At 30.6% G+C, this 22,641-nt stretch overlaps 1 protein-coding gene across 3 annotated transcripts; it reads left to right on the plus strand.

Moving 5' to 3' along the window:
* The first annotated feature begins 257 nt into the window (after positions 1–257).
* On the plus strand, positions 258–16,574 carry LOC142324787 (uncharacterized). 3 transcript variants are annotated; one of them, XM_075365783.1, is made up of 5 exons: positions 258–388; positions 3,663–3,847; positions 5,505–5,698; positions 10,494–10,661; positions 16,382–16,574. In XM_075365783.1, exons 1-5 carry the CDS (start codon positions 383–385, stop codon positions 16,459–16,461), a joined length of 633 nt encoding a protein of 210 aa, XP_075221898.1. In that variant the 5' UTR covers positions 258–382; the 3' UTR covers positions 16,462–16,574. The 3 variants fall into 3 exon arrangements, with proteins under 3 accessions (XP_075221898.1, XP_075221899.1, XP_075221897.1); XM_075365784.1 differs by lacking the exon at positions 258–388 and adding an exon at positions 558–822; XM_075365782.1 differs by lacking the exon at positions 258–388 and adding an exon at positions 1,315–1,434.
* Positions 16,575–22,641: the final 6,067 nt, after the last annotated feature.

Below are 22,641 nucleotides of genomic sequence, written 5' to 3' on the forward strand. Positions count from 1 at the left end.
TACGTTTACGTATTTATGATCCTACTGAATTACATGCTACGACGAAGTTTTGTCTCGCCAAAAAAAAAAACGCACGAATACCTGTAAATATAATGAAAAATTTGTAAAGAATTTGTAAAGAAAAAAAAAATTAATAGATTATGTACATATTAAAATTTAAAAATACAGAGACGTAGCAGTGTTTCAATAATTTATAGCTTGCGTCTGGGGTTGATGCTCTCAGTAACGTAAACACGTTGCCTGAGTGGGGGGAATAGAATACATTACATATAAACAAGGCTGTAAGATAGTCTTATGAGCACCGGATCGCTTCCGTCAGGATATTTAAGTAGTGTTAACATCACAAATATAATTTGCATTGCCTTAATCTACTTGTTTCAAAATGAAGGTAACTGCAAAGTAATTATATTTATTTCCCCTTCTAGTCTACCAAATTATCAAATGCTTTTGATAAACCATTTTGATAAATGTTTTTTTTAAGCCGGTTTAAAAATGCGCTCATTTCGTTTTCTTGCTTAACTCGCTACTAATACCACTCCAATTCTAACCAAATCCAGATTTAAATTTGATTTAGCCGTTTTTATTAAGAAAAAAAAAATCCCAAAACAAATTAATTTATTTAGAGAAAATCTAATTCATCATTTTCTATAATAAATAGTTTATTTAAAAACAATTTTATGATAAACGAGTATATACAGACTGCGGCAGTACAGAATTAGTTTCTCGCGTGCTTTTGACTTATCATCTATGTTCGTTAACGAGTCTGTAAGATTTTCAGCTATTTCAGCAATTTTAAGGTTATGCAGAAAACATTAATAAAAAGTATGTATATATATATATATATATAATATAATTTTTTATTGTATTTGCCAGAAATGTGAAGTATATTTTTATTTCTTATTATTATGAAACATTTTAAATTAAGTTGTTTTCATATTTAAATTTATCAAATGAATATAAACTGTATCTTTATTTAATCAGAGAGGGTAGTTGCATGTTTTTGACCGTTAGTTTGCATATATGATAACTTTGTATTATCGCATAAATAATTATTGTTTAAAATTGTATTCTTTCATTGTCGTTATTATTATTTACCTTCTACTTTTGTTTAAACGAATTGAACTAGAAACGTTTCTTTATTTAAGTGCTTTGTAGGGGGTTTAATTAAGCTAAAATAATATTAGATCATATTTAGTAATTATGTTGATATTATTTGAGATAAACTTGAAGATAATAATGTTTGCATTGCATCTGATGTCATCATATTACTAAAAGTTATCTTCATTAAAAACTGTCTGTATTGATTGATTTATCTTTGTTTTAAGTAAATGATAAATTATAAAATATGATGTTTTATAGTTTGTAGTTATTTAACAAGATTGTGGTTTAACTTTAAAAATATTTTTATGTGTAATAAGGATGGTTGTCAAATGTGTAAGAATATTTTTTAAAATAATTCTATTATTATATTAATTTTGAATTTTGATTACTATTGTGAACTATGCTTTAAAAACTGACCACCATCTGTGTTATTTTAAGAGAAAAATTATGAAAATTTTGTGTCTGAACTAGCTTTTGCTCATGTTAAGGTTATTCATAAATTGCTTTCAAGAGCACTGATTGTTGTAACATTGATATTTGAATTTGGTCTTGAAAGATCTTTGTTTTGGTATAATGCGCTCAAAGACATTATTTAAATTATGTTTATTCATAATGTTTTTATGTGTTTGAGTTGTTCAAGTATGTCACATTTGCATCCTTTGGTGTTTATATGTGATGTTTTTATTTTGTTGATGTTTGTGCATGTATATTTGTTTCATTGAGGTAATTTTTGAAAGGTGATTGATTGGTAAAGTGATTTTATGTACTGTTTCTACTATCATTGTGAAAAGCTATGTACTGTTTGCTCTATGTAGAACTTGTTACATTTTGATCAGCCAAGTTTGAATATCACAAAAAATAAAATTTTCTTGATTGATGTGCATGTTTTGTTGATGATTCTGTTTGCAGTGTTATAGCCAGCTATTTTGAATTTTAGGGATGTTTTTATCTTTAGGGACATTTGATGTGGGTGTGATTGAGCTATGAATTAGTTTTTTTGGTCCAGAAATTTTTATGGAAGTGAGTTTCTTGCCAAAAATGTCTTATTTAAAAATTTAGTAGACTATATTCTAATTGTAAAATTCTGTATCTATGTGTAAAAAGGTTGATATTGAGTTCAAAATGATTAAGTTTTTGGTGGGAGTAAACATTTTTTTAGATCTAAAGTAGAAAAAAGTCATGGTGGTGGCGACACAAATTTAGAGATGCTTTAAATAGAAATCTAAGACTATCTCCTGTGTAATCCAATAGAAATTACAGATTACCTTTTGTATTTGATTAGTACAATTTTTGAGTAATGCAGGTGTTTTTTGACAGGCCTGGTCAGTGGGATTTAGGTCTCTGGCGTGATAGCACTCCTTAGTTGATTTTATGTAATATAGATTTACTAGTTTATAATTGATTTACCATTATTAATTTCTAATCTTATGATATGTTATCCATACCTTGAGAAATGATACATTATTGTTAATTATGTCTTTTGGGGTTAAACTTATTGGTAATAATATGTAGTTTTAGCTTGAAATAACGGTACATATTTCAAGTAATAGTCAATTCTGTTACTGGAATGTGGTGGTTAACACTTTGAGTATCCAGATAAGCTAGGTTCTAATTAAGAATCTAGATTAACCATGCATTTTTGAGATGTGATATCAACTTCTAAGGTTATTAGCCCTCAACTTATCTTATCAACCTATTAGTAATGTATTTTTTATTTTATTTTAAAAATGATTTAAATATTTTATACAACTTTTAATTGGCACATCATTAAAAAGTTTTAAGTCTTCAATTCAGAATAAGTTTTTGTAGATATTTTAATTTTGATAGTGATGCTGTAAAAGTTGTCAGACTGATTGTTTATTTTGTATGTTGATGAGGCTATTGAATTTATTTGTTGTTTAATTAAAAATATTCTGCTCTCAATATTTGTATTTTATTAGTTTATTTATAACTTGAGTTACTGTAATAAAATGACTTTAAAGGAATTTGTTTATGATTATGATGGTTTTCAGTAATGAAGTGAATAAAAAAATCCATTTGTCATGAGTAACTAAATATAGGACTTCTGAAAAGATGTCAGCTTCCCAATATGTATCATTATTATCTCTGATCATTATAATAAACTAATTTTTTAATGTCATTGGTATATTTATGCTCTCATGAAAATCAGTTGGCAAAACAACAGAGATTAGAGTCTTTAAATTTTTTCTTATGTGTATTTTTTCATTTTAAGGCTGTATGGCTTTGGAGTACTTATTCCTTAAAGTTCTTGGTTACGTTTAAAAATTATCTATTGAGGAAATTTTATGTAATAGTAGGCAAAAATCATCAGCATTCCAGGGAGCATTAGAAGTTGAGCTTCTCTATCTTCTTTTTATTAAAGATTCTTTTAAATGTAATTTGGCAGATTTTTTATTTGAAAGGTTGTTTTGTCTCTGCATTTTGTTTTGCAATTACAACTGAAATATTAATGAAATAAATAGTATTAATATAAAGAATAGTCAACTGTGCTATTCTCAAACATTTTCAGTGTTTTTTTATATATATTACTGTTATTTCAGATGACATCAATTATCTGTCGGAGGAAAGTTTTATGTTGTATGTTTGTAGCATTTATATTGTATTTATTATTACGAATAAAAGCATATTCAATAAAGTTTGATGCTGTAATAAAAAAATCACACCCAATTGACGTTTGGGAATATGTTGCAGATTTCAGTAATATGTTGAAATTAAATCCAACTATGTAAGTGTTCATGTGTTTTTCTAAATGAAATCTTTTTAGATGTAATATTTATTGTTGATCATAGTTGAATTGAAAAATTATTTTTGTTAACAGATGCTTATGAGTAGACTTTTATAAATGTAATAGTTTTGCAGTCTAGTTTATTGTACTATTATAATAAAGTACAAATTATTTTTATTAATTGTTACTTTTGTTGTTATTAATATTATGATAGTTTACATTTTGTTATTGATTGTTTTCATATACTGTTGTTTAATTTAATAATTATTGTTGTTTTTTAATTTTTTTATATTAAGTTCTTTTTTTATTGTCATTTTCAATATTTCGTTGTTTACTATATTAATAACAGATCCGGGTGCTGATAAATACACTTTGTTGTGCACCCAGGAAGAAAATTATGACATTAATATTAAATTTTAAGAATTATTATAATAAAGATAAATAATAATATTAAGATATAATATAATAATGCAAATATTATGTTAAAGTAATTATTTTTACCTATATATGCTGTTAATAAAAATTTAAATATTGCAAACTAATAAATTATATTGTAATTTAGTTTTGGTTTTTTGTTCTTTTAAGGCAAGTTCTTCAAACTGTTAACATCATGACAGTTGAATGTTGAAATATCTTGTAAGATTTTTTTTGTAAAACTTTTGTTGAATAAGTTGCTTACTGCTGTAATTATTGATTACTACTATGAGAACTTCAGAAGCCAATTTTCATTTTAATGTTACCATTTACTAGGATAAATTTTACATAAATTAAATCTTTTTCTTAGATTAGCATGATGAAATGATGTTCACAGTTTTGTAAAATAATAAAAATTATGACTCTCTCTTTAAATATTTTTTTAAATATCTGGAAATATATTTACATAAGATCTTTTCAAGAATATTATCCAGTCTTATCCTCGGTAGTATTATTCATATGGTGCTTGTTTTAAAAAAGTTTAGAAAGTTCATTTATTATCTGGTCAAATAATGTATTATTGATCTTGTTGAGTTTGTGCATAACAAAATTAATTATTGTATAAAAACAATAATAAATGACATTGGTGAAGTTAACCATTTTTAGTTGGGTAAAAAAGGTTTGATGACTACGTGATGCCTTCAGCTACTTCACAAGAAGCATTGAGTTACTTTACATGGATAAAGGACTTCCTTTCTAACTTCCCTCGGGAAGGTACGTTTGCCTCTATAACTTTCTTCTTTATCATTTCTGTAGGGCCTCAGCAGCATTTCCTGTAGCTTTCACATGGATTTGTATCTTTTCATTCTTCTCCTCATGGACTGACAGTATATCGTTCGCTTCCTTGTACCTCCTGTTTGATCGATCTAATTTTGGCAAAGGACTGGCCACAAGATTTGATGACCACTGTCTTACATCTTGCACAACTAGCACTTCTAGTTTATTGAGCCTGTCAGTACCTAGCCCCTTGAAAAAGACTTACATGATTGGAACAATCAACTGTTAAAATTGCTGACTAACATGATATTAATCCTTTGCTCATTCAAGCAAGAATCATATTCCTGGTTAAGGTTGCAATCGTGTACATTCATTAATGGAATTGTAATTGATGAAATTTTATAAATGCATTGAAGGTATTTTTAATAAATTTTCATTTATTGATTTTTTGAGTTACTGATTTCAGAATTGATTTCCATGTGCAAGAAGAAAGAGGTGATTATAGAAGCTGGATTTATTCTGTAACTTATACTGAGCATTTATCAACATTTCCATCTATTCATAATTTTGCAGTTGCTGAATTTGAAGTAAAACCAGATGGAGAGAAATTTTTTATTGATTCAACGCATAGAACATGTTTTTTTATGAATCTTATATGTTGTAAGTATATAAAATTATAGTTTTGGTTAAAAGAGTCACTTTTTTGATGTAGTAAAATGCATTTAAGCATTAGTCCAAATAGTGCAGTAATATTATTTATTTCATTGTAAATGGTTTTCTTTTGTTTGTTGTTATCAAGATGTCATTTACTAGTGGGCAATGCTTAATTGTGTATAACTTCATGCATTCCTGGAATAAAATGACAAATTGTAATTTAAATTTTTATAAAACAATTTAAATGATTCACTTTTAGAAAGTTAAAAGTATTTGTTTCTTAATTAGATTTCATTTAGTTAAAAAGAGGTGTATTTTTTGGCTAAAAATTAATTCAAAAGTCAAAATTTAAAATTTAGATATAGTGTAAATTATTAGGTATGAATAGATACTAAGAGGAGTAGCCTTTATTTGAGACTCCTTCTATAACATTCAGACTAGAAAGTGAGTTCGCAGGCAACTGCACAAACTAGTTCACAGCCCCATGTAGCTTCACTAAGAATATGTCCACCTCTCAGATTAGACTGTTATGAGCCTAACATTTGCACTTTTCCAGTGAAGATGGAATCAAGTACAGCAAAGGGGATAATAAACATATACAATGGAGAAATGGTCTTGCTCATGAGCTACTCTTGTGGAGTAGAGGAAGTGGTGGTCCTGAGCTGTCCCAGCTGGTTGCGGTTGTGCTTCTCATTTTCATTGAGAAGCACCCCCCCTTTATGATTGCAGCAAAGGGGGAGGCATGCTACGGTCTGTTCTTGCCAACATTGAGCAGAGTGTGGAAGGAGAGAGCTTACCCTCCTCCTGGTAGTGGAAACTGGGTTGGGGCCAGTCTGATGTGAACTTGCTGTGCCAGTCTTGCATCATTTAATACAAGTCAGTCACTTTGGCCCTTGGCAGGAAGTGCCCCATGGGTAAGGCTAGCCTTTATTGCTAGATGCAAGCCCTGGGACATCAGTATGGGTCAGGCAGAGCCTGACTCCCTGGCTCTGATTAAATTTGTAGGAGGTTGCTGACTGGGGGAACCCAGGTTGGATCAATGATTTGGGTCATGCTCAACCATCTCTCCGCACACATCTTGACTGGTGTTTTTGTATGCATATACTTCCACACTTTCTGTGGTAGAGGGTTCACACAAAAACCCTCATCCCAGAGAATCTTTGCCTTCATAAGCAAAACAAAGGAAAGAAGGAGTTTTACATATCTATAGAATTAAGTGATGTAGAAAAGACATATCAAAGTTTCAACCAAAGAGTAGTGCAGCGATGCCAAATATTCAATTAGCAAGAGGAGTGAAGGGGATCTCATTAAGATTAGTCCTTTTATGGTAGCTCAAGGCATCACAGAAGCTGCAGGAGGACTGGTAAAGGAGCTAAGAAATCTGTTATGGGACTGTTTGTTGTAAATTAGTAATTTACAATCGTCATGGCTATCACTATCAAAGCCAAGCAGATTGAAGAGATGGATATTGAGGTACTCTAAATACCTCAAAAGGAGTAGTCATGTGTGACTACTCAGACTTGTGTGACTAGTCATGTGAGACTTGTTTAACTGGACAGAAGAGGAAATCATTGAAGAACTTAATTAACAAGGAGTTGTAGCAAGTTGTTGATTGAACACACGATACAAAGGAGAAGTTGTACCCTCCACGTTGAAGGTCCTCACTTTTAATATACTGAAGTGTCCGGAAAAAATAAAGGCTGGTTTTCACAGATTGAAAGTATGCCTGTTCATCTTGATTCCATTGTAGTGCTTTGGATGTCAGAGATTTAGACCTACAACAACACAATGTGCGAGGCAACAGATCTGCATTTGTGGTGGCTTATTGAATTTGGATAACCTTTGCAGAGATATATCTGTGCATCAATTTTCATTGGCATCATTTAGCAAGATATCAAAACTGCCCAATGTTTAAGATAGAGAAGTAGCAATTCAAGATGGTAAGACCATACCAAAGCTCGGCTATTTCAAAGCAAGGAAAATCATAAACAATAGATCGTCAAAGATAACAATATCTTACACACAGACTGCTGTCGCTCCTGCAACTTGCTTTCAAATCAAAGGATGTAATTTCTGAGCTAGCACCAGCCCTAGCTAATATGATTGAATGTATTGTAAATGAGAAATTGAAAAGCTGACTAACCAAAGAAGCACCCAAAACTGACATAGAAAAAATAGATTTCACTAAACAAAAGAGTTCTTTTTAACCTACGAATGAACCTCAAAATAATCACAAGATGAAGGAAAATGATGCAGAAATACAGAAGAGCCCTGAACCTAATGTAATGCAGGTTGCAGTTCAGATGGAGAAATCCCCAATTAGGGAAAAGAAAGATGATGAAACAGATTGTAGATAAAGAGGCTGTAGCTATGGAGCTTCCAAGAGCACATAGGTCATAAAAAGAGAGGGCAAGCATTTTAGCTACTCCAAAATTTTCAGTAGGGAAAACATCCAGTCTGAACTTGGATGCAGTATTCCCCACTCCACCTGGGCTGATATCATCCGACATGAGCTGCAAAACATCTTCTTAACCACCATCAGTGTTATCAGAGATGGATGAAGATTCCATCTCTGAAGCTTCAGATGCCACATCTTCAGAGGTGGTGGCCATCAGGAAAATGGAGAAAATAAATAAAAAAGGATGCCCTAAGGGAAAACCTAGGCAATAAAGTTTATGAAGTAAGTTTTCTAAGCTACTGATGAACTTATTTTAAGATGTGTTTTTAATAATTGCAGGCCCTTTAGACCCATTTTAAGAGTTTTGACAACATTTCTTTAGAAATGGATTGTATGTTTTTAAGTGCTAGGGCCTTATATATACCTTTATCATTTTGTTCTTTTGGATTTTTAATGTTTGAAAAGTCTGTTTTCAGAATGATCTGTTTGACGAGACTGATCTTTTGACTTTTTTGCTATTTTTGATCAGAATGGGAAAGTTTTAGCTTGGGACAAGGGCTAATGACCATAGTAATCAATGCATGCTATTCCCTCTCAAAAAATTAACATACCTATCTTTGGAAACTAGATCTTTTAAATTTAACTTTAAATTCCCAACTCATTTTTCTTGAAAGTAATAAAGGGCTTTACAAAAACTTTCCTAGTTTAAAACTGTCAAACTGATAAGTTCAATTTATTTACATTAAAAACTGAGTAGGGTGCTTTTGGATGCTTCTGTATTAACAGTGTACTAGATTTTGGAGCCATTTTTAACAGTTTATTTTAGATTAGATTATCACTTGAGTCATTATTTAAAGACTTGCATATTAATTATTTAGGTTTGTAATTTATATTTCTTATTTAGGTAGTAAATAAATATATAAATATTAAATTCAGATTAGAACATAATTATTCATTTATAAATCATCTTGCGATAGAAAACTGTCTTAACTGAAGGAAGCAAAAAAGAATGCTCCATCAAGAACTGAAGCATAAAAGAAAACTGTAAAAAACCTTGTGTTGAGCAATATTACAATCTGCAAAATTATAAAATGAATAAAAAAGATATTTTATTTAAAGAGAAAAATCTTTTTTTAAATAGAAATGGTCTTCAGCCATATTAATAAATAAAAAAAATCAAGAAAATAATAGTGATGTAATTATATGAAAAATTATATAAATAAAGCTGGGGCAGAATAAAACAATTTTAAAGAAAGACATTAATGGAAAAATATTTGAATAAGTATTTATGTAAATGTTAAATAAGAATTCAGAATATTTAGTTTCATCATGTTACTTGTAGACTATTATTTTAAAACTCTTCAGCAGAGTAATTTTGTTACTGTAAAAAAAAAAATAATTTTAACTTAAAATAAATTCTTCAGATCTTTTAAACATTAGAAAATTATTAAGGGTGGAAACTGAATGATTCCTTTAAATAGGTTGGTCCAAAATCTTAGCCACCACTTAGTCTGGTCTGCTGATGTGTTGGCTTTTAAATCAACTAGTCTGAGGTTTGATTCCTGAGAAAGATGGGGGATTATTTAATTTATCCATCTCATCTTTAATTAAATGTTAAACCATATCCATGGTCTTAATTATAATAATAATAATAATAAATATGTATGATTTATTTTAGCTAAGATTCAAGAGACTAAAATGAAAAAAAAATTATTAAAAACAATTAAGATTTCTTAATCAATTAAAAAATCCCTTTTAAGCTACTAACTGATGTAACCTTACACAAGGGGGTGATGTATTCTTCAAATTAAAACTGCTTCCTACATTCCCCCTTATTTACTGTCAGCTGAGTTGAAAATACTCTCTGCCTCACACTTTCTTACTTACCTTTACATTACATTAGGATAAAAATTTTTGTTTTCTTTAAACTAACTAGATGAATTTAGATAATTCATCTAAACATGTCCTCTTTAATGTGGGGACATTTATATCATGTTTCTAAGAGTTTTCCTACAGAAAGATGTTTTTTTACTAGTTGTTTAATTCACAGAAGTTTGTGATCTGTAATATTTGTAGCATAAGAAAAATATTAAGCCTGACCAGGATTCAAGCTTAGAATTTTCTAAATAAATGAGAAATATCTCACTCCTCCCAGGGAGGTTAGGATACAAGTTGTTGATGTATCAGGATTACCTTATCTATTTTTCACATTAAATTGTCTACATGTTAGAATTTAATGCTTTATTTGGGTGTAGAACTGGATGAAATATTTAAATAGAGAGAAAGAGAGAGAGAGAGGGTGTTTTATGGAAGTTTAAAATTAAATGTTCATTTGTATTAAAAAAAAATTGTGATTAATTTATTTTGTAATGATATTGATTTAAAAAAAATAATTATTTTCAGTAAATACATGGTCATCTTTTGTTTTTGAGTCAGAAATTAATGTACCAAAAGCAACTCGTTGTGTTGAACATATAACATACCAGTGTCCTGTAATCTTATCTTACTTATGTCAAAAGGAAGTTCTTTATCAGCGACGTATGATTGCTTCCAATCTACAAATAGAATTTGGTATGTGATTATTTAATTAAAATGTTTTAAAGTATTTTGTTTAATTTATATTTTAATGATTTAGTCATAATTTTTTCTTGATTAATAACTAGTTTTGATTGTAGCTGTAATTTCAGAAAGACCATTAGTTAAATAACTACTAATATCTGTTAAGTGTAATTTTGGGTTAATGTTTTTTCAAAAAAAATCTAAATAAAATTCTTTCATTACCATTATTTCTATATCAAACGTGATTTTAAATTATTTGATTCATTAGTTACAGAGGTTTGTTTATTATAACTTTCAGTTGAATGGTTATTTTGTTGGTTACAATTTAATTAATTCACTTAATTAATAGTAAAGAAACTAATCGGTGGTAGGAATACGTAGGGGGGGGGGGGGTATATAGGGGGAAAATTATCAGTTGAGGTTTTAAGAGGAGGAAAAAAGAAATTGGTTATATAATCTTATACAATGCTCTATTTTGAGACCAGAATTAAAAATTTTAATGTAATGGAGATGAACAATAGAGAAAGAGGCATTATTTACAATCTGTATTGCGTAGTGTAGCATTACATTGGGAGTTGGAAAATTAATAAATTTCACTTGGTGATTGTGTATTGCATGAGTAGGCTTGTTTTGATTTTAATCAGAAGATTTTTTTTACATCCAACTTAAAATTGAATAATGTTTTTTCTAAGTCTTTGCGTACATAATCACCTTGCATTTTGTGTTTTTGCAAACTTTGTTTTTATTTTTTGCATAGTAGTGATGTTATTCCTATGGGTTCCTATTCCAGCATCAATGAAATTCTTTAGAACGAGCAGCACCTTCACAAACAGTAGTAAACATACAAAATAATACAGCCGTGTTATTTTTATGAAATTTTATTGTACCAAGGCAACGCAAGACAATGTGAACAATTATAACACATGTATGCAAAAAAACACTGTAAATTAAACTTTATGACTTAATATGAAGACAATAAACAAAAAGCTTTCTTGAATAACCACCTAAAGCACTCATTCCAAGTATACAAAAAGGCTTCAATGACAACTTGTTCATAATACAATTCACGTGAACTATCAATTTTAGAAAGCATGGCTCTAAAATTGACTACTCAGCATACCCACTTTATTAGAACAATTTTTAAAAATACTTAGTACATACAGCTGTATATAAGAAACACTCATTGACTCACTCTCGTCCAAAATATTTACAAATAAAAATATAGTTTAAAACAAATATAAAATAAAAAATAGTTTATAAATATACAAAAGCTGGATATAATGTATTTTATTATATAAAATAAACCAAAAGAAACCACTGGATGCAAAATAAAATGATTAAACATCACATTATCTCGGGAATATATAAACTAAATTGCATTACTTATACAATGTTTGATAATCAGTGAATATATGTTTAGTATCAAACAAAAAAGTAAAATGAGTACAAAAGTATAATGAAAGAAATCTTTGGTTTAATCAACTTATCTTAAACAATTTTACGGGGACCCAGGGATGGCATAGCCAGGCCTGGTGGATCCTACTCTGGGGATTTGAAGTGGGCACAAAATGAGATCCAACCGGTGGGCTGAGACGTGGAGGCCCGTTAAGAGTAAAGGACACTCCTCTGGGCTATGTAATACATAACTGCAGGATCCGGCCTAGAGAGAAGAAAAAAAAATTATTCAGAATTAAATTATGTACAAGTTTTGTTTAAAAGTTTTATGTATTAACAATTTTACAAAATTATTGTAAATCAAACATAAAAAAACAGGTATTTTTACCCAATTTATTGGGTTTGCTCCAGATTTCTCAAAAACTATTGCAGATACCTATATTGGACCTATATTCAATTTTTCAGGTCAAGCACCATAAGTAATCACAAAATTTGCCTCTTAATTAACACCCTAAAAAATTCAGTGTAACCTCATTTCACCGGTATAGCTGAAATGTGAGTGAAAACTTTCACTAGCTGTCACTCTCAAACAAAGCATTTTAGGATAAATGTGTATGTGAACTTTTTCATAATTTCACGAGTAGTATAGTTTATGCTTTCATAACCTATTCATGACACAGTCTCTGTATATATCTATATGTATATCATTTTCAGTTCCCTTTATTTAATCCAAGTTTGCTCAGGTTGGGGTTTCTATAAGATTTCACTATCTGCCTTGATCCATGACCCATGTTTCTTCCATTACTCCCACCAAATCCCCTCTCTTGTGCACTTCTTCCATCACTATATTTATCAGTTTCATTCTTGGTCAACCCTTTGGTCTTCTACCTGTTTCCTCTGCATGCATCATCCTGTTTGGTAATCTTTCCTCATCCATGTTTTCAATATGTCCAAACCAGCTACTCTTTGTCTGATCTTCCAAATGACTTGACAAGGCTTCTCAATTTCAGTTCTTCTCTAATCATACTGCTCCTTACTCTATCCCTTCCCATGTTCCCTAGCATGCTTCTCGTAAATTTCACTTCTTGCCGTTCTCGACTCTTCATCTTTCTTCCACATACGTAAGAATGGCAAAAAGTATGCTTTACACATAACTCACTTACATTGCAAAGGTAAGAATGACACAAAGTATGCTTTATGCATAACTCACTTACATTGCAACGATACCTACTTGTTCCAGACCAGACTTCTTGCACTTAAATGGATTTTATCAGAATAAAATCCATTTCTTTACTCATTCTCCCAGCCTGAGAAAATAATGTTCCCAAATAAGTACATCCTTTTCACTTCCTATTTTTCTACCATTCATAATTATGAATGGTTCATTGAATTTCCCTCTTTTCTGTCTTGCACAATCACTTTACTTTTATGAACACTAAACTGCATACCACATTTCTGAATTTCTTCATTCCACTAATTTATTGCACGCTTCATCCCTTTCAGACTCTCCTCACATAACCAAGGTTATCTGCAAATAATAAGTTGCTCGTTCCTTCTGTTATTTCCTTTTAATTTTTTTAAGATACCATCCACAGTTATTATACACAAAAGTGTTGATATCACACTTCCTTATCTCTCCACACACATAACTTTAACCATCTGGATGTCTGCTTTATACAAATTTCTTTCTGGTAGCACCTGCACACAACTTCCCTATCCACACTATCATATGCCTTTATTGTGTCCAGGAACACCATTACTAGTTTCTTATAATCCCATTTCTTCTCTAGTGCATCTGTATTAGCTCTGACATATCTGAATCCCATCTGTTCCTCTTCCAACCCCCCTCAGTCTTTCTTCTGATGTAATTTTCCAATAACCTTTCAAACAGCTTTGCCATGTGTGGAAACAGTGTTAATATTTCTGTAATTATTACACATCTTGTCCCCTTTTTTAAAAATGTTTAATTTTCTGTATACTTCCGTACAGCCACTGTAAACTCCTGCAGCCTTCACCATCTCCATGTGCTTACCCCATCAATTCCTGGTTCTTTGCCTTCTTTCATTCTTCTTAAAGCACCTTGTATAATTATTTCACCTTCCCTATTTCTTCTTCATCATTATGTAACATTTCTCTTCTCTCCTCATTCCCTTTGCCCCTTTCCTCCCAATTGAATTGGGTTTAGGAGTTCACTAAAATATTCTTTCCATCTACAAAGAAAGTATTTCTTCCTTCCTTACTATCACATGTCCTATGCCCTTAATAATCACATGTATTTTCTCCCTTTTCATTTACTTTTAATGGCACCAAACAATTTTCCCTTGTGAGTTCCTTTCCAGCTCTTCTGTGAACTCTTTCCAACATTTGTTCTCTCTGCTTACAACTTTCTTACGTTCCCTTTTTGCTTCCCTACATTTATCTGCATGTCTTTCATGTTATCTTCTTTTCAACTGCTGTTCTTACATAGTCTCATTCCATCACTTTTTTTGTTCCTTTTCTTTTCCCACTGGTTCTACCACATACCTGCTCTGCGATACCCAACGTGGCCTTCTTGAGGCACTCCCACTATTCCTCCACTTCTTTTATTTCTCCTTTAGGTATGCATTCCTTTATGCTATTCTCTTTCAACTTCCGCAGTTTAGTTTTTCTTTCCTCATAACCTTCACACTGGGAATTTTCCCAAATCTAAAATTAGCCATTACCAGTTTATGGTCTCCTCCAATCACTATTTCTTCACTTACCTCATATCTATCAGTTCCCTCCTTGTCTCCCTCCACTAACATGTCTATACCTTGTCACCTTCTTTCTATTTTTCTTATCAAACCATGGGTTACCCACTATGAAATTATTCCGTTCACAAAACTGTATAATTATTTCACCTTCCCTATTTCTTCTTTTATGTTGTTCCAAAACTTCCATTTCTCTCTTTTTCCACCTGCGCATTCATGTTTCCTATTATTACTGCCCCTTTATCCTCTGTGCAGCTTTCCAGTTTCTATAGGAACTGTCCTATGTTTTCAATGCAAATGGATGCAACACATTTCACCTGTGTTGCATACACTTGCATGATATTCCAGGACTTACCTCCAATCCATCCTTAGCCTTAATCTTATGATTTTATTATTTATTGCCTCCACCCTCTCTAAGTACTCCTTTATCTCCTTATCCACAATAAAGCCAACTCCAGTTTTTTACTTTTTTCCACCACACCAATACAGAACATATCCTTCCCTAAGATCCTTTCTACCTTTTCCCTTCCATTTAGTTTCTTTTAAACCAAAAATCCTTCATTATTTTATCTTTCATACAAAGTGCAGAAACAATTTTTGAAAATTTTCTTTTTCTTATTTAACCTTTATTGAAGAGGCTGCTGGATTTAGAGAAAACTTTATGTAAGCAAATTTGTTAAGCAATCTACCAGTTCCTTTATGTACCCAGTAAGAGACAAAATATGTGCTGCTCCTATCATTTCTCCATACACAATAGCTTACTGTTCACACTCTTGTTGGTACATCCAAGATTGTGCATAGCCTGCGGGGAACACCCTAGCTTTTTCCTTCCTACTTTACCAACCTTCATTTTAGGCTCATATAAGATGAGGTTGCAACACTCAAAAGGAGAACCTACTGCCAGGTTCTTTCATACACTGACCTTGATTTACTATCCTTGTCACAGCACTTGAGGGAGATGTTAACTTATTTACCGGCGGCTGACACTTACCATGTCACAAGACCCTTATCGGCTTAGTGGTATTTTTTAAGTGCACTGCCCCTCCCTCTTGGCAGTACCCCACCACACCACAAACAGATCCTGCCGCTGCCTATTCACGACTGTTTATTTTGACACCCCGTATTGACAGCTACCCATCACACTGACAACCTGAGGGATATGCCCTGTTACTTACAGATAGGCTCCCAATTCTATGGGCAGGGGTATATATATACTGAATAGTTTTTAGTTCTTTTGTGACTTTATATGAAATAAGTGTAGTGTGGTTTATGATTAAATAGTAATTTGAATAAAATTTTCACTGCTGATAAATTAAGGAATAAAAAAAATCACCAGTATGTTATTGTTTCCTTAGTAAACTTTTTAACTTAATTATTTAAAATCATTAAGTAATTTATTTCATTAAAAAAAAAAATCAGAAATTTATACAAAAGAAAAATACAAAATAACAATCTGGAGTAATGAATTCTCAAAATATGAAATACATGCTGTATGTTGATAATGTATGGATTTTTTTCGGAAGAAAAAGTTCATTCTTTATTTACTATTTAATTAAACTTAATGCCATAATAATTTAAAAAAAAAACAAATTAATTTTTTTCTATTAGATAATGAGAAGAAAGTACGACCACGGCCTGAAGTACCTACTGACTTACCACATCCTTTTGTTTTTAAAGAAGAATACTAAAAACACATGATGTATTGTAGTAGAATTTGTACTGATGTTTGTTTTGGGTAATTAGATTTTATTTAAAAATATATTAATTTTTTTATACATTATAATAAATAATTTTATTAATATCCTTGAGTTCATTATTATAAGTTAATGCACCTAAAATTAATTGACAATTAAATGAATTAATTATTCATTGTTTTATTTACCCGCACTATGTAGATTTCATAAATGAAAAGCTTTTAATACAAAACATCCAATACTTTCAGATAGTCATTAACAAATTCCTAAATAAGAAAATAAAAAAATATATAACACATTAACTTACATAAACAAAGATTCAGGGAAAATAGATTATAAATTATAAAAAATCTGGATGCAGTCTAGCCTTCAGAAACATAAAAAACAAAGCAAATTATTAAACAGAACAGATACACCAAATAAAAACGCAATGTGGAAATTAAACTGTTCTCTAATTGCGTACCGCTGCAATCTCTATTGCTCACACAGGATAAAATTTAAAAAAGACACAATGAGTTCTAAAAGCCTTCTGGAGAAACATAAAAAAACATTTGCCAACCACCTCATAGACACAAATCATGATCCACCTACATAGACAATAACCTTGATATTCTACGTGTACCTAGTGAAGGATCACGAATTAACATACTTGAACATTATAAACTTCTAAACATACACAACAATGATTTGTTAAAATAAGCAGACTCAATTCTCAAATCCCATGTTCTTTTTGATCATATTCATAATCTATGTTGCCAAATTAAAAAAAAACAAAAAAAAAAACTGCTAACCCTATATAATCAGCTGTTGTTTATTGTAACAATTGTAGCAACAGCTACTAAAAATGACTGAAAATCTTTTGAAGTAAATGATTTTTTTATGTTGTTTTAGAACATTACATCCATTCTTACTTTTTGCATTCCTTTGGTAAAAATTACCATACAAAGCAAATTATTAAACAGAACAGATACACCAAATAAAAACGCAATGTGGAAATTAAACTGTTCTCTAATTGCGTACCGCTGCAATCTCTATTGCTCACACAGGATAAAATTTAAAAAAGACACAATGAGTTCTAAAAGCCTTCTGGAGAAACATAAAAAAACATTTGCCAACCACCTCATAGACACAAATCATGATCCACCTACATAGACAATAACCTTGATATTCTACGTGTACCTAGTGAAGGATCACGAATTAACATACTTGAACATTATAAACTTCTAAACATACACAACAATGATTTGTTAAAATAAGCAGACTCAATTCTCAAATCACATGTTCTTTTTGATCATATTCATAATCTATGTTGCCAAATTAAAAAAAAACAAAAAAAAAAACTGCTAACCCTATATAATCAGCTGTTGTTTATTGTAACAATTGTAGCAACAGCTACTAAAAATGACTGAAAATCTTTTGAAGTAAATGATTTTTTTATGTTGTTTTAGAACATTACATCCATTCTTACTTTTTGCATTCCTTTGGTAAAAATTACCATAAATAATCATTTTGTGAAATATGTCTATTTGTTTTGAAATCTTTCCCCTAGTTGTGTATGAAAAAGGTTTGTAAAGTGACTAAGGTATGAAATGTAGCTCGTACGTTGAATAGATCAATATATTTATATTTGTTTTTTTAATATTAATAAAAAAAACAAGTATATTGTGCTTAAAATTTTCCTTTTTTCAATATTTATTTTTTCATACTTTCCTTTAATATTATATTATTTTAATAATTTGAATATTTAGTAATGAAAATCTATTGATTTGAGAAGAAAAAAGAATTAGAAAACTGAAAGTTTTTAACATGAACATGGTAAAATAGTATGTATATAATTTGATTATGAGTAAAGCACTTTACTATTGACTTACTAAAATTGGAGCAGGTTTTCAGTTTGATATTAAACATTTTTTTTTCAGTTTGGGGTTAAATATTTTTTTTTCTTATTATTATTATCAAATTCCATGACTCCTTTTTATTTGTAATAATTCTTCTGGTGCTACGTCACCAGAAGATTTCTTCATATACCTCATTACTATATATTCCTTAATTAATTTTGTTAAATAAGTCTACATGATTTGATGATTGTTATCATCATTACTTAGTGATAAAGTTTTATAGAGTAATGATATAAAAACTGAAGTCATTCATTACTGAAAGTATGTTTTGCAAAATTTCAAGAAAATTAGTCATAAAACTGAGGTAAAATAAAACAAACTTAAAAAACTAAAATTAATTAGAAAAAGTTGACTATAAAAAATAATGCTTTATTAATTCTTTCTTGTATTGACTTTTTAAAGCTGGCAAAATTAAAAATTAACTAATACCTACATACTAAATTACGTTTTCTGCTGACTTAAATTAGAAAAAAATTAAAGAATTGAAAAATTATCATATTTTAATCTTTAGCACAATTTTTTTTTTTTAGTTTGATCTATTCTGAACTTTTTATTTAAAATTTGGTTAGACCTTAAAATCCCCTGCTAATTTGAAAACTGGTTGATTATGAGAAATGCAGAATAAGAATACGAATGTTGAGAACATGTTATGCGAAGAGTCTGAATTGATCTAAAGGTAAGAACATCTGAAATGCAGGAAACAAATTTTTTTAAATATCTGCTTAGAAATATTTTGAACGTTACAAGAAAATTATATTACAATCCAACAAAACGCAATGATAATGGTAAGCTAAAGAAATATATATCTTTTTAAAATGTCTGTATGAACAATATAATTTTTTATTTGAGAATTCTACTTAGAAAAAATGCAATGGAACACCAGGGAAACCACAATATAAAAAAGAAAAATATATTTATATAAGGGATGAATTGAGAACCTCTTCTTTCTATTGAGGAGGAGGTTAAAAATATATATTATTCCCATTTCAGAAAGCTGTAGTTCATGCTCCGTAATAGATTTTTAATTTCATTTACCTTTACTTTTTTTTTCTTTTATTAAGATAAAGGTTTATGGTTTTGTGTCTCTGAAGAAACTATATTATTCATATGATCTTTTGAAGGCCTATACATACTTAAATGAAAATGAAGTTAAAATAATCTTGCAAAAATAATTTCCATATTAAAATTAAAGCTCCACCATAAAATTAAAACTATTTTTTTTGTTATTAAATTGCTTTTGCTAAAGATTAAATTGTTAATCTCCATGCACAGATCTCTGTCTTTCTTAAGCTGTTTCTAGGTGCAAGTAATGTCAATGTATCTCTCATCTACGAGGGTAATCAATCTGCAATGTAGTTATAAATTTTATTGCAATACAAATAGGAAACTTACATGTACATCATTTTTCAACATAGTCCCCTTGCATTTCAACACACTTGGTCCATCATTGCACAAGTTTCCTGATGCCCTCTTAAAAGAAGGTTTTCGGTTGAGCTGCGAGCCAGGAATGCACCGCTTCTTTTACCGTTTCGTCAGAGGCAAATCGACAGCCTCTTAGAGTGGACCAAACAAGTGGTAGTCAGAAGGGGCAAGATCAGGACTCTACGTAGGATGAGCCAGTACTTCAAAGTTGAGTTTCTGGAGTGTTTCAGCAGTATGTGGACCGGCATTGTTGTGCAACAACACAACACCTTTCAACAGCAGTCCTCTGCGTTTGCTTCGAATTACAGGCTTCAGCTTGGCAGTAAGCATCTCACAGTAACGTGCACTGTTTATTGTTGTGCCCCTTTCCTCATAATATTCCAGTACTGGGCCTTGTGAGTCCCAAAAAACCACAAGCGTCAGTTTTCCTGCGGATGGTTGGGTCTTGGAACTTTTTTTTGCAGGGCGAATTTGGATGTTTCCATTCCATACTCTGCCATTTACTCTCCGGCTCGTAATGATGGCTCCATGTTTTTTCACCAGTGATGATTCTGTCTAAGATGTCCCGTTCGTAACCATAGCAATCCAAATGTTTTTGGCAGATGTCCAAGCGCGTTTGTTTATGTAACTGTGTGAATTGTTTTTGGACACATATTGCACAGAGTTTATGAAACCCAAGTCTGCTATGGATGATTTTGTAGGGAGAACGTGACTAATTTGCAGACGATGTGCCACTTCATCAATAGTTACTTGTCTATTAAGAAAACCATGTCACATGCATGCTCAATGTTTTCCTCATTTGTGGCAGTAAACGGCCATCCGTAACACTTGTGCAATCATTTTTGAATTTTTCAATCCATTCTTAGACACTTCGTTGCGGCAACACACTGTTCCCGTACTGTACCAAAAGTCTTTGATGAATTTCAGCCCCTGATACACCTTCCGACCACAAAAATTGATCACTGAATGTTGCTCTTCTTTGTGCAACAGAAAGCGAAGCAACCATGGTTAACAGCAGGGCAGCTATAATGGAACTAACCTAGCAGCATATCAAACCTGCACAGACATAACAATTAAACCAGGCATGCGTCATCTACGCAACACGACAGTACTACCAACATAAACAAAAAAAACATAACTAAATTGCGGGTAATAATTGACTTACCCTCATATCATCACTACCTCTTTCAGCTCTAATTTTTGTCTTTAATGAATCATTTAAATAAAACTATACAATATTTTTGTAAGTTCAAAATTCAATCTTTCATGAAGTTATTTTACTCCATTATCCTTTGCACATAATGAATAATTTTCAAACTAATTTATATATAACAATATAAAAGGTTTTGTTTCAATCCATGGGCTGAAAGATACTTTAAAATAATAAATTCTTTTGTGTAATTTTTCTCCTAAAAGTAATCAAGGAATTTTATTCAAGTGTGGCACAGCAATACAATTGTTACTGCTGGCTTGTTTCCTCTAATCATCTGGGTTGACATTTTGTATATAAGCACAAAAATGTTTTGACAAAAACTTAAGAGAGTTTTTTGAGGGGGTATTTTTCATTATTTAATTTGGTACTCTTCTGTTATGTGTCAAGGAAAGTTATTTATTAATCTAGTAGTAATATTGAAGTTATTATTAATTTATCTAATTGTTTTATTAATACTTGTTACTTTATTTACATGGTATCACCTAGTGAATCACTGTACATACTATGAATGTTAGTACAGATTCATATGATCTGTAATTAGCTGATTATTTATCATTAATTATATGACATGATCCAGTCTTGTCTTTGCTTTCAATCATCTATCATGAATTTTGTGCATTTAGTTATACGCGTTGTAAATGAAAATGATGCCGTTTTGTTTTTCCAGAAACACAGCATTCTACACAATCCACATAGATGTGAACATAATTTTAAAAATGGATGGGCTGAACCGGATGTGCTCTAAGGAGGGTTATACAGAAATTTGAACAGTTACACCAAAATACAGGGTAAACATAAAACTATTCAACACATTCTAGGGGTTAATAAAAAATGAACAAAGCAATGTAGAGTGCGTCGATTTTTTCAAACATTAGTGTAGGTATTAAAGTTACTGATGACGTTGAATGAATATGCCAGCGTGATGTATGTGCATAATATGGTATCATGAAAGTGGACCTGTTAATACTATTCTTAATGTTTTCCTTTAGAATATGCCAGTGACCCTCCTAACAAAGACTCATTCATATCTCCCATATGTTCGTATCAAAAATTTAAGGATGCAGGAAATGTAGTACACAAAATGGATACTGCCAGACGTACCATTTCCGAGGAAGTTGTGTAGCGAGTAAGAGAAACTATTTAGAGAAGCCTGCAACTGGATATATCGTGATTGTCAATTGTGAATAATCTAAAAAAGCGCTATTTAGGTGCTTGTGTAGATTATTGGAGGTCTATATACTTAATTTTTTAATTAAAAGTATATTAATTTTTTAAATTATTATTTGCAAACAATAATTAAAATTAAAAAAAAAATCATCATTTAAAAATACCAAACTACCATGCCAAAATAAGTTAACACACACTGGTTATTACACATAACATAACGGTAGCAATTTTTTTAAATTTAATTCACATATCTTCAATTACTTGCACAACATTATTCTGTGGGCTAAGATTTAATGTAAACCAGTTGAACACTGACATAGTGTTTCTTGACATAATAGAACCTTTTATTTTTTAGATTTTTAACCAATTTTTTTATGCTCCAAATATTACCTTATAAAAAAATACACAATGATATAAGTATGACATACAGTGACATTTATAATGGAAGGAAAAAGGAACAAACAGAAATAAATA

The sequence above is a fragment of the Lycorma delicatula genome, chromosome 5 (assembly GCF_047948215.1).
Source record: "Lycorma delicatula isolate Av1 chromosome 5, ASM4794821v1, whole genome shotgun sequence".
Taxonomy (NCBI): Eukaryota; Metazoa; Arthropoda; class Insecta; order Hemiptera; family Fulgoridae; genus Lycorma; species Lycorma delicatula.